Below are 11,906 nucleotides of genomic sequence, written 5' to 3'. Positions count from 1 at the left end.
GGAGGAGGAATACCTGAGCCCAGCAGGTTGAGGCTATGTTGGTTGTGAGCATGCTACTGCACTTCAGCCTGGGCAATGGAGTGAGACTCCAATTCAAAAAAAAAAAGGGAGAGCTGCTTGCTATGTAAAACCTTAGGAGTATGCTAAACATAAATCAGGAAGTGGAGGATGAGGGCTTATTTTGCCTGTAGCTTTTTTTTTTTAATTTTAATTTTTTGAGTTGGATTCTCACTCTGTCGCCCAGACTGGAGTGCAGTGGCACGCTCCTAGCCACCGCAGCCTCGACCTGCTGGGCTCTGGCGATCCTTCCGCCTCAGCCTTCCAGTAGCCGGAACTACAGGTGCATGCTACCATGCCCAGCTAATTTTTGACTTATTGTAGAGACAAGGTCTCGCCAAGTTGCCCAGGTGGATCTCGAACCCCAGGCTCAGGCAGTTCATTCACCTCGGCCTCTCAAAGTGCTGGGATTACAGGCTGAGCCACCAAGTCCCAGCCTTTTTTTTTTTTTTTAGGAGACAGGGTCTCACCGCAGCCTTCACCCCTTGGGCTCAAGCGATCTTCCCACCTCAGTCTCCTGAGTAGCTGGGACTATAGGTGCAAACCACTGTGTATGGCTAGTTTTTTAATTTTATGGAGACAGTGTCTCTCTGTATTGCCCATGCTGGTCTTGAACTGGGTTCAAGTAGTTCTCTGGCCTCGGCTCCAAAAGTGCTGGGATTACAGGTGTGAGCCACTGTGCCAGCCATTGCCTGTAGTCTTTAATCTACAAGAAGATGTCTTGTGTAGCAGCAATTCATGCATTCAATTGATAAGCACCAATTTTTCAGGATTATGTCTTACATAAAGTGAAAGACGCCACCCTAACCCCTTTCTATTAATGTTGTCATTTCTCAGCCTCATTCTGTTTTTCCATGTGTTGCTGAATTGGCTACTTTAGTTCCAGCTGGGCAGATGGTGAGGGTGGGAAGCATGGAGAGAGGATACCTTAGGCAGAGGAAGGATTCGTAGAAGCTTACAGGGGCTTTTCAGACAGGCTGTCCCTGCCCCATGGACAGGAAGTACCAGTAAGATGATGGGTGTCTGTGCACCCTTAAGTATATTTGTTCTCTGCAGGCAAAGGATAAGGACCGTTGGATCAGGCTCTTCTCCCAGTTCTGTAACAAAACGGCCAATGAAGAGGAGGAAATAGTCCATAAACTCCTGGGGGACAAGTTCAAGGTAAGTTTCTCCCATGATCTATCTCCTTCTCCTGCCCTCAGATAGCTTAAGATGTCTCTGGCTAACTGTGGGGAGCTCCACATTTGATCCCTTCCCAGCTACAGGAAAAGGTTGGAACCTGGGCTCAGAAATCAATTCAGAGGACTTACATTCCTGCCACTGTTGAACTGTATGACCTAATGTGGATCTACATTGGGGCGGTGGGGCGGTGACAGAGGAAGGAGTGGTTGGATACCTTGCCCTGAAAGTGCTCTTTATACTGGTATGGGAAGGCAGGGCTCCCACTGCAGGAGAGCAGTGGGCAAGTCAGGTAGAATGGAGAAACTGCCCGTATTTTGAGTGCTTTTCCTAACTGAGTGCACACTTACTGAGGCCAGCAGACTTCACGTGGGAGCTGGTGGGGTAGAGGCAGGTGTGTGAAAGGAATGCATCCAGAGTGGGCCTTCCTGCATTGAATCTAGAGCAAAGGTGGGGGAGAGCCCAGCTGGTTTGGAGGTCGGGTTGAGGGTGGTGAGGGCAGACATTCTAAGCCAGGCTTGGTTGGTGCAAGTGCTGGACAATGGGGAGAAATTTGGGGCTTGCTACCCTGAGTTGGAGCAGGCCAGCAGACTGCCAGAGCTCTTTGGAGACAGAACTCTGTGGCCTTCCTTTGCCCCAGGAAAGCTCAGCCGACAGAGCTGGCCCTTTTTCCTTCTTCCCCTGGTCTTCTGGGCCCTGCCTGTGTGCTAATGGGAAATCCCCAGGGATGCAAGTCTGTTCTTGCTTCCCCTAAACCAGGGCCAACTGGAACTTCTGCGGAGACTCTTCACAGAGGCCCTTTATGAGGAAACCCTCAGCCAGGTGAGTGTGGGGATGGTGGGATCAGTGGCCTCCTTGTTACTCCAGTTTTCTAGAGCAACCAGGTCAGCATCTCATACTGAGTCAGCTGAGTCAAAGCTGACTTGGTCTACTGGAATTGGAATGGGCCTGACTCACAGAAGACTTCCTGAACAGAGAGTCAAATCAGGATGAAAAGCAGGTGACTATAACTGGAGTGGTCATCTCCTTTCTTTCTCCTCAACAGTGGTTCACTCCAGAAGGATTCCGGTCTCTCTTTGCTCTTGTTGGGACCAATGGCCAAGGAATTGGGACCAGGTTAGGAGAGAATATTCTATGGCTATTGAACTCAGGAGTGAGAGATTGATTGCATCTACCTTCAAGACTCGGGTGGGGTGGGGGTGTGACTTTGAACTGGACACAGTGGTGGGGAGTCAGAAGGAATGAGTCTGTGGAATCTGTTCTTGGGATTCTTGGTCTGTTGGGGAAGATGGGCTTCTTCCAACCAGAAATGGGGTGTGGGTGGGAGACCCTTCTTCCTGCGCTTAACTTGCCTGGAGGTGGGGAACTCTGTGACCTGGGCTTCCTCCTAACCATTGGCTGTCTGGGACCCTCAGCTCTCTGAGCCAGTGGGTCCATGCCTGTGATGCTCTGGAGCTGAAGCCTCAGGACCGCGAGCAGCTGGATGCCTTCATTGACCAGCTGTACAAGGACATCGAGGCAGGTTGGTGAGATGGGCTTTGGCCTCACCTAGCCTTGGAGACCTTCCAGTCAGATGGCGAACAGAGTCTTTCCCCAGGGGGCTCTGAGTTTATGGTGGGGAAGGTAATCCCTGTGTGCCTGAGGGGAGCTTTAGATCTGTCCACAGGGCATGCAGGAGAGAAATGGCCCAAGATCCATCCAGAGGCTCAATACTTGAGAGGAGGGAGAGTGGTAAACAGGGTGATGTTGTAGACATAAAAGCAAAGCTGTGCTTCAGAGAGACAAGTTTAGGTAAAATGTTAGGGACTGGGTGCATGAGTGTGGTGGGGTGGTAGGACCATGGAGCTAGTGTCTGCTTTTGAAAGCCTAGTTTCCTTTTCCCTTTGTAAAATGGTAGAATAACATCTGCATATTATTGTCCTACAGCAACCGGCGAGTTTCTTAACTGTGAAGGATCTGGCCTCTTTGTGCTTCAGAGCTGCTGTGAGTCACGGCATTGAGGAGGGATGGTCCCAGGTGTCTCTGCCTTTGCCAGGTGGCCTCACAGTCACAGTTCGTCTTTCTCAGTTGGCCATCTCTAGGCTGGTAGGGTTGATTCTGGGAGCTGGGTTGGTTTGAGCTTCAGCAGGAATTCCCTGGGCCTTTTGGTTCCGTCACTTTTTCATTTATTCATCCACTCCTGCTTTAATATGTACTCATCTGTAAAACCTTGCAGCAGGCCGGGCCCTGTGCTAAAGCAGGCACAGAGCTCAGATTCTTGGAAAGGGAAGCATAAGCTTTGTACCATCACCACCCTTGAGACTTGGGAAGGGAGTATTGGGAGAGACTGGGAGGCCCTCATGATCCTGGGAAGAGGGACCAGACTAGAAGGTGAGTCTCATCAGCACCTGAAGGGGAGGGACAGAGCGAGCTCAGATACTGCCTTTTCCAGATCTCAGCCTCCCACCCTCTGGTTTCCTCACTGCAAACCCCTCCTCCCAGGCTCCAAGACCACTCTATCCCTCCCAAATTCGTTCTCAGAAGACCTGTCAGCCATTACCAGATGTCCATTAGCAGAGAGAACAGAGTTATGTGGTCTGGTGTGGGCATCCCTTCAGAGCCTGCCCCTCCCTTTGTGAGACAGCGGGAGCGCAACCGAGAACGAAGTTGGCCAGTCAGGGGAGGTTGGAGTGACGTGGGCAAGCATTTGTGTCTGTGCTATGTGGCTTCAGGAAAGCATGCCGGATGGGGAGTTGAAAAGCTTGGGTTCTAGTACCTGCTCAGCCTGGCAGGGATTGGGGAGTGAGAAAGGATGGGACTAGTCAATAATTCTTACTACCTGCCTCTTGTGACCCAGGCAACCACAGCTGTGTACCCAATGCAGAGACCTCCTTTCCGGAAAACAACTTCCTTTTGCACGTCACTGCTCTGGAAGATATTAAGCCAGGAGAGGTGAGGGGGGCCAGGAGCCATGGAGGGTGGGTAAGCAGTGGGCCTTGGATGTTCTCTCCAGGGATTGGAAGCGGTGTGGCTAAAGTTTCTTAAAGTTCAGACTGCTGGGTTAAATCCCCACATGTCCCAGGGTTTGAGTCTTGTAGCCCATGGATATGTTCTAACCCCACCCCACTTCTTAAAAATATTCTGGAAAGCTTCAGAGCAGTGTTTGAGGGCCAACTGTATGCTCAGGTTCTTGTCCCCAGGTACCTTTTGGTCAGCATAGCTGCAGTTTCTAAGAAATTTGGAGATTGCTCTTTGTGGCTTGGGCCATGTGTGACTACTGTGGGTCTAGGGTCTTGGCTGTTAGTGTGGCGCACAGAGCCTGGTTGCATCTTCTTCCAGGGCAAGTCACATCACACCAGGATAACCTCTGATCCCAGCCAGACTTTGGTCACTGACTAGCTTTCACCATAGTCTGAGGCAACCTGCAGTCTCTTCTCTGTTTCAGACACAGGTTGTTGGAACTTTATGGCTGAAGGCACAGGGGACTGGATCAGGACAGTCCTACCCTTTGCTGAAGGGCAGCTCAGGCCTGGCTCCTGGAGATGGGGCAGGTGTTAGGAAGGCCCTTATCCCATTTAATAGAGTATAGAGCATCAAACCCCACCTCTCTTCTGCCTTACAGGAAATTTGTATCAGCTACTTAGACTGCTGTCAGCGAGAACGCAGCCGCCACAGCCGCCACAAGATCCTCAGGTGCCAACTGGGGACACGGTTGGGCAGCTGGACTCTGGGGTCCTCAATCCCAGTGGGCTGCCTGACTTTTTACCTTTACCATCCCCCCACTCCTGTAGGGAGAATTATCTGTTTGTGTGTTCCTGTCCCAAATGCCTGGCAGAGGCTGATCAACCCAATGTGACCTCAGAGGAGGAGGAGGAAGAAGAGGAGGAGGAAGGAGAGCCAGAAGATGCGGAGCTGGGGGATGAGATGACTGATGTGTGATGTTGCTGTGCCCAGAGGGGGCCTTGCCCCAGACCCTGCCAGAAAATGGGGCCCTTCCCCCAGAGAAGAGGCTTGGAAGGAGCTCCCCAGCCCCATTACCTGCTTTCCCCCCATTCCAGCCCTCTCTGCCCGAGGGTAGGACAAGGCTGGACCAGGCCCCACTCCATCCAGACCTCATGCCCTGGACACTGCTGCTGAGTTGGCAGCCTCTGCGCTGTCACGGAGCCTTTCAGAACTGGTCTTTCCTTGAGGCTCCTCCACTGGACAGTTTGAGGGGCTAGAACCAGGGTCAGGGCCTAACAGTCTCTCTTCCCCTTGGCCCCATGGCCTATGCTCACCCATCCACCTGAGGCTTCTCCCTTGCTAGGGATTTATTTGGAGGGGGTAACTCAGAACAGACTGCCTTCAATGAAGCAGAAAGGGGAGGTGATGAGGCACCCTCCACCTTCTTCCTTGCTGCCTCCTCCACAGCTCTAGCTGATAAGGCCACTGCTTGAGCGTAGCCCAGAGGGGGCAGGCAGGAGGGTGTGGGCCTTCTGAGCATCTTCCCTGAGGCTCTGCTGGATCTAGAGGATAGATTCCTCCCTTCACCCCCACCCATTTTGACTTCTGGGAAGTGGAGGTTAACCCCTTCCCCGACTCCAGAATCTCTGTACCTTGTGCCTTGCCCCTCGGACCCAGGCACAGTGGCTGGCCCCACAGGGTATGGGAGGGGCCTCTGCCTTCCTCAGAGCAGCATGTGGGGATCCACCCTTCCTCACACCTTCTTCCCAGGGAGGACTTTAGCAGCATGGCTATGACCTGGGGGTTGATAGGCCTGTGCTCCTTAATTTCAGGTGCTCTGGTTCTCCCTAGGGCCAGCTAAAGTGGGTCAGTGATGGGCTCTCTGACCTCAATCTCCATCTTTAGGATTTTCACAGAGAAATACTGAAGTCTTCCAGAAACCTAGAGGAACTGAGCTGGATACTTGGAGAGTAGCCCAGCCTTGTGGGAATTACAGCCTTCACTCCCAATGCCTCCCTTTCCTGGAGGGGCCGCCACATTCCCCTCGGAGGGATCCCAGGAAGGGCAGGTGCTCACCCCAGGCCGTTTTCTGGACCATGGAGCCAGATGGCACCTGCCTGTCTGGCCCCCTCGCCCATTGGATTCTTATTCCTTCACAGCAGCCATCACCCCTCTCCTGCTCCCACTTGCCCACTGTTCTCAGTAAAATGTGAGTGGTGACAGGCCTTTGCAGAAATGCTTTGTGGGGAGTGGCTGGATAGGCTGCCAGGGCATGCAGCAGTTGTGTAAGTGGGTGCACAGACAAAACAGGCAGTGCTGGAAGATGGGAGTCCTAGCCTTCCTGGCTTGGGCTTATCTCTCCTGTTATCTACACCCTGCTGTGCAAATGTTTTAAAGCCAAGAGCTAAGGTCCTCTGAGGCTGTTTGAGTCCCCAGTTCTAGGCTACAGGTTGAATCTGGGCGGGTGGGGTGGGTGAACTGGGACTTCCTCAGCTCTTGAGCAGGAGGCTGTGTTGGGATCCAAGATTAGCAGTCTGAGCACTGGTCCTAAAGGACTACGGGCAAGTCACTGTCCTTGATGGGCCTCAAAATGACAGTGTGGGGCCAGATGAGGGAGTTTGGAGGTCCCTCCCACCCTTGTGTGCTCTTACTCTAGGACACAGTTGCAACCCTGATGAGAAGCTTTATTGCTAAAAAGTCAGTGAGGATTTATTGAGTCCCCAAACACCAGTTCTTTAAACCACTCTGACAACTGCTGTGAAGGTCATTGTGAGGAGACCCTGGGTAGGGGAGGCTGGAGCCAAGTGGGATATGACAGGTCACAGATGGCTCTCAGGCTGCCTACCTTTAGTTCCTTTTGTTCCAGATTCTAGCCAGAAGCCCTAGGCCTGTCTCTTGTAGCATGAGACACCCTTAGAGGCCCTGGGGAAGGGAAGGGAAGGCCAGTGGTGTGGCTTCCCTCCCTAAGCCTAACCAAGGCCCAAATCCTTTTCCTTTGCCTGGCTCCACTTGTCCCCAGATGCTATCCCCAAATTCCAAATAGTAAAATTCCTCCTTGGTTTCCCCTTTCCAGCCCAGAGTCACTTATGGCTGGAATGTGGGACCAATTCTTCTACCAGAAGGTCCAGGGTGGTTGCAGCAGCTCAAAGGTGGGGATGCTGGTGACATTGACTGGGATGGAAATGATGGCCCATGGCAGCCCATGCTGTTCCAGGGAGCGGCGGATCATGTAGCTGGGAGGGCATGAAGAGGTGGCTATGGTCACTTTCTCGGCACCCCATCATGCCCCACTGTCCCCATCACTCTGGGAGTTCCAAAGCCCGAGACCTTTTTTTGCCCTCCAACTGAGGTACCCCAAGACGAGGCCTGTGGGAAGGGACTGGAGATAACCCTTGACCTCCCAAGTCATGGCACCCAGCCTGGTGCTGATTCAGCCAGAGACAAGAAGCCCTCACCCATCTCGGCCGAGCAGGAAGAGGGCAGGGATGTCAGCTGTGCGCTGGGTACTGTCCTGGATCATCTCCACGTAGAAACTGTCATTGTCAACTGCGTTGTCAGAGATGATCACTGCCCGGCCGCCATGCTCCTGGACTACCCGGGTCTTGGAGAGGAAGGAGCAGCCCCTGGAAAAGGTGGTAGTGAGACCAAATGAAAGGCAGGTCCTAGCTACCCATTCCCCAGACCATCACCCCTGGAGCATGAAAGGAAGATGGCCAAGAATTTGATATAAGGGCTCATAAGTAAATAGCCAAAAATGTGGTTTATCTAAAGCCATTTCTTTTTTTCTTTTTTTTTTTTTGAGTAGGAATCTCACTCTGTCGCCAGGCTGGAGTGCAGTGGTACACTCATGGCCATCGCAGTCTCACCCTGCTAGGTTCAGGTAGTCCTTCTGCCTCAGCCTTCCAAGTAGCTGGAACCACAGGCACACACCATCATGCCTGGCAAATTTTTTTTATTTATTGTAGAGACAAAGTCTTGCCATGTTGCCCAGACTGGTCTCAAACTCCTGGGCTCAGGCAATCCTCTCACTTCCACCTCCCAAAGTGCTAGGATTACAGGCGTGAGCCACAGCACTCAGCCTAAGGCCATTTCTCAAAAGACACCCTTAAAAAGATACATTTTTCTAAAACAGCTATTTCAAAGCACTACCACCAACAGGAAATCTTCCCTATGTCTGTCTCATCTCATGCCCGTGTCTGCCCCCTCCTTACCCTCTTTCCACCAGAGCAATCTGGTCCTGGATGAAGAAACCGTTGCTGAGTTCCCCACAGGCTTCTGGAGGTTCAGCGGGGACAAGGTGAATCTGCTCATACCTTGTGTGCTGTAAAACATTCAGACGGTTGGACAGGCGACAGTGTAAGGAGAGTGCCTGCTTTAGGACTGGGCTGACAATCCCATCTTACTGGCACCTTCTAAAGTGGGAAGGAGACCTGGAATGGTTTCTGTGCTGTCAGGCACGTGAGCATTTTTACTGAATTCTCACTAAGGCCTGTATTCTTGTCCTACCCGACCTGTCCTTCCATGAGATAGGTAGGGGAGGTGATTTAGTAGACTCAGAGGGGAGAACGTGACTTGTCTTAGGTCACATAGTTTAGAGGTAGAGCTGGCAGAGGAAGTTACTCCCTTAGTTTTTCATTATTGCATGTCCCCAAAGAAGACAACTTGTTCCTCCATGGGGCTCAGGTCTACAGTATACCCAGGGGAGGAGCTGGGTGTGCCTCCTTTCAGCACTATAGCTTGTGAAGGGCAGAGCTGGATTTTGCTCTCTTCCCTGTCCCAGCACTCAAGTATGATGAAAGGGTCACTGTAGCTCAGTGAGGGGAAGGGGGATGCCGAGGTCAGGGTCCTCCCTGAACTTACAAAGATACCACCAAAGTCCTTGGCAGGTGTGGCAGTGAAGATGTATCGGATGTCCCCAGGACTCAACACTTGAAAGTACAGATAATCATGGATGCGAAACCCTGAAGGAGAAAGAGTAAAGGTGAGAAGCATCCTGGGAACAACTGGTTCAGACTCAGATCACAGATCCTGTGTCTTCAACGACTGGCTACAGCCTGGGTCCAGGGGCTCAGCTTCAACCAACTGGGTTTCCCAGTGGGTGGGATAGATGGTCTCTGCCCTGGTGAGGATAGAGTTGATGCAGACAGAGTTAATAACCCCAGAAGTTTTTATCAGCTGCTACTTATGCATCAGGAAGACAGAGCTCCAGAGTTAATTCATTTTGCTCTGAAGACCTGGGAGTTTCAGGATAGAGATGTAGTGGCCTGAGTACAAAACAGTTCTTCGAACTTAAAAGTTGACTCTGGTTCCACTGCCATCCTTTTAGTCCAGTCACTGTCATCTCTTGTCCTAACTGTTCAGTTTTATTTTGTTTTGTTTTTTGGAGTTGAGGTCTTACTCTGTTGCCCAGACTGGAGTGCAGTGGCAGGATCACAGCTCACCACAGCCTTGAACTTCTGGGCTCAAGGGATCCTCCCATTTCAGCCTCCTAAGTTGCTAGGACTACAGGCATGCGCTACCATGCCTGGCTGATTTTTTGTAGAGACGTCTTGGTATGTTGCCTAGGTTGATCTCAAACAGTCCTTGCACTTCAGCTTTCCAAAGTGCTGGGATTACAGGTGTAAGTCATCATACCCAGCTTGTTCAGCTTCTTAACTGATCCACCTGTCACCATTCTTGCTACTTAAGGTCCATTCCCCAAATGATCAGAAATCTAAAATCTTAGCAATTTTGATCACATAACCATGACCAGGCCTTTAATACCCGTCAATGACTTCCCTTTGCACTTAAAATCTAAACTTTTTAACTGTGGCTGATGAGGCCCTGCTTGCTCTGGCCCCTGGCTATTACTTCAATCTCATCTCCTCCTTCCTGTGTTCAAGATACCCTGGTCTCCTTTTAGTTTCTTCACTGAGTTTTCCTGCAAGCTGTTCCTTCTACCTGGAAGACTTCCTTCCTCCCACCTTACCCTACCTCTATCTTTTTACCTGGCTCACTCCTAGTCATCCTTCAGGACATAGCTTAAATCACTCAGAGAAAACTTCTGCCTCATGATTGCCCTCCCCTATACCCATTCAAAGGTACTTTTTAAAAATGGATGCTTTTAATATAGTTTGAATTATACAGAGTTTTTAAATGTCTGTCTCTCCCACTAGGGGATGAAGTTTGTAGCTTCATTCAATGTTGAATCCCCAGTGCCTAGCATAGTGGCTACAATATAGTGGATGCACAATAAAAGTTGTTGAGTGAACAACTACGTGCAGCTGCATAGCACTGAAGAAGAGAATTGCCAGAACTAGATTTTTCTGGAATATGGGAACTTCTCTCCAGCACCAAAGTTTAATGTTTTACCTGGACTTGAGTCCCTGGTTTCCTTAGCCAAGAGAAACTGAGGAATGTTGAAGGATGAAAATTGCTGCCAAAGGTCTATTTCCATTAGTCAATCAACAAACTACCAAGCCACTACTCTGTGTCAGGGTTGGGGCTGATTGTGGCTTTAGCTATCCTTGCTTACTGCCCAAATCGCAATCATTCTTAGACTTCCAATGGCTTGGAAATGGGCTACAGCATTTTGTCCTGGAGTGGAGATTCCCTATCAAATATATCGCCTGAACGTCTTCCTGGATTAGTGTTAAACTCCCCCCTCCTTCCCCCACACACCCTTGCTTGCCTTTGCATGTGTTTATCTGTGTATATCGTGGGTACATGTGCTCACATACGTGTATAAATGTATGTATACGTTTATGTGCTCATGTAGGTGCAAACGTGTTGTATGTATGTGTTTGTGCGTGTGAGCCCACATGTAGGAATGTGTGCTCTTGTATATGTATGTGAAGGCTCACATACATATCTGCACCTTGTGGTATCTTTAGTTGTCCCTTGTGCCTCCTCCTTGTCGCGCCCTAAGTCACCTGGACCGGCGCTAGTGGGCGGGAAGGGAGAAGGTTGGGGTAGACCTGCTTTGACGTGGGAAGCTGAAGACTCGGGGCCCAGCTCATGTCCCTGATGACCACCAACCACTCACTCCAGCTGCCCGTCCCCAAACATGACCCCCTCCGAACTTGCGGGGTTCCCAAGGTGACCCGTGGCCCCCAGCCCGAAACGCGTACCAGCTGGACGGCGAGCCCCGCCCGTTGCCGCTTACCGTGGGCCGCGACGCACGCGGGGAGCCAAAGCACAAGACACCACCAGCCCGCGGCGCCGGGGACCATCTCCAGGGCACTGCCCGGTCCGGCGCCGCGTTTCTTCCCACCGTCCCGCCGCGCGCCGATCGCCGGACTTTAGCCTGACAGCTGCTCCGGCCTCCCGCCCACAGGCCGGCTCTCGCCGCCGGTTGGATGACAGGAACGAGGCTCACGGCTGATTGGCCCTGACGCCTGCTCATGTAGCCACACTTTCCGCCTCTGCGCCTTAGCCCACTTCCTATTAGTCGAGAGAAGTGGGGCCGAGGGCTGATTGGCCTAAACTCACAGCAGCTACTGCCGGTCCTCGCTCTGCTCCGCCCCAGCATTTCTCAGTTTGGATTCGACTCCAGGATCTCGCCGGCGGTGGGCGGGCCGGGGAGGACCCAGAACTGGAGGTGGGCCTTCAGCTCTTGCCGACTCGGTCGTATCCTCTCCAAGGGGGCCTCGCTTGTCGACGACTTGCCTTCTCCCAGCTGCGCTTCCTCCTCCTCGCCCCCTTCCCGGGAAGGCATTCCTCTGGCGCCCAGGCGGTTCTCAGCCCAGTGTCACCAGCGCTCGCGCGCC

General features: G+C 51.9%; 2 protein-coding genes across 2 annotated transcripts; one reads left to right on the top strand and one right to left on the bottom strand.

Moving 5' to 3' along the window:
* Positions 1–1,113: 1,113 nt before the first annotated feature.
* Positions 1,114–6,383, top strand: LOC103255728 (SET and MYND domain-containing protein 5; the record flags this gene model as incomplete). The annotated part of the gene is made up of 9 exons (XM_008053684.1): positions 1,114–1,218; positions 1,996–2,058; positions 2,282–2,352; positions 2,652–2,758; positions 3,163–3,219; positions 4,073–4,167; positions 4,838–4,908; positions 5,007–5,148; positions 6,064–6,383. Coding segments are annotated over 9 exons (780 nt in total), but the record flags the coding sequence as incomplete, so codon positions are not given.
* Positions 6,384–6,821: 438 nt separating this feature from the next.
* Positions 6,822–11,491, bottom strand: PRADC1 (protease associated domain containing 1). The gene is made up of 5 exons (XM_008053682.2): positions 11,303–11,491; positions 9,019–9,119; positions 8,370–8,479; positions 7,614–7,781; positions 6,822–7,391 (listed from the first exon to the last, which is right to left on the bottom strand). The coding sequence occupies exons 1-5, from the start codon at positions 11,367–11,369 to the stop codon at positions 7,271–7,273; spliced, it is 567 nt and encodes a 188-aa protein (XP_008051873.1). The 5' UTR covers positions 11,370–11,491; the 3' UTR covers positions 6,822–7,270.
* Between the last annotated feature and the right edge of the window lie 415 nt (positions 11,492–11,906).

Source organism: Carlito syrichta, unplaced genomic scaffold (assembly GCF_000164805.1).
Source record: "Carlito syrichta isolate Samal-C Ts95f unplaced genomic scaffold, Tarsius_syrichta-2.0.1 Scaffold288364, whole genome shotgun sequence".
Taxonomy (NCBI): Eukaryota; Metazoa; Chordata; class Mammalia; order Primates; family Tarsiidae; genus Carlito; species Carlito syrichta.
Note: the sequence above shows the minus strand (reverse complement) of the source record. Positions and strands in the feature narration are given on the sequence as shown.

What these genes read in the sequence shown, in the direction of transcription:
- PRADC1 (XM_008053682.2), bottom strand. Translation starts at nt 11,369, where the DNA reads ATGGTCCCCGGCGCCGCGGGCTGGTGGTGTCTTGTGCTTTGGCTCCCC. An exon ending in AGGACTTTGGTGGTATCTTT is followed by an intron (nt 8,480 to 9,018) that starts GTAAGTTCAGGG and finishes AATGTTTTACAG; the next exon opens with CACACAAGGTATGAGCAGAT. An exon ending in ATTGCTCTGGTGGAAAGAGG is followed by an intron (nt 7,782 to 8,369) that starts GTAAGGAGGGGG and finishes CACCTTTTCCAG; the next exon opens with GGGCTGCTCCTTCCTCTCCA.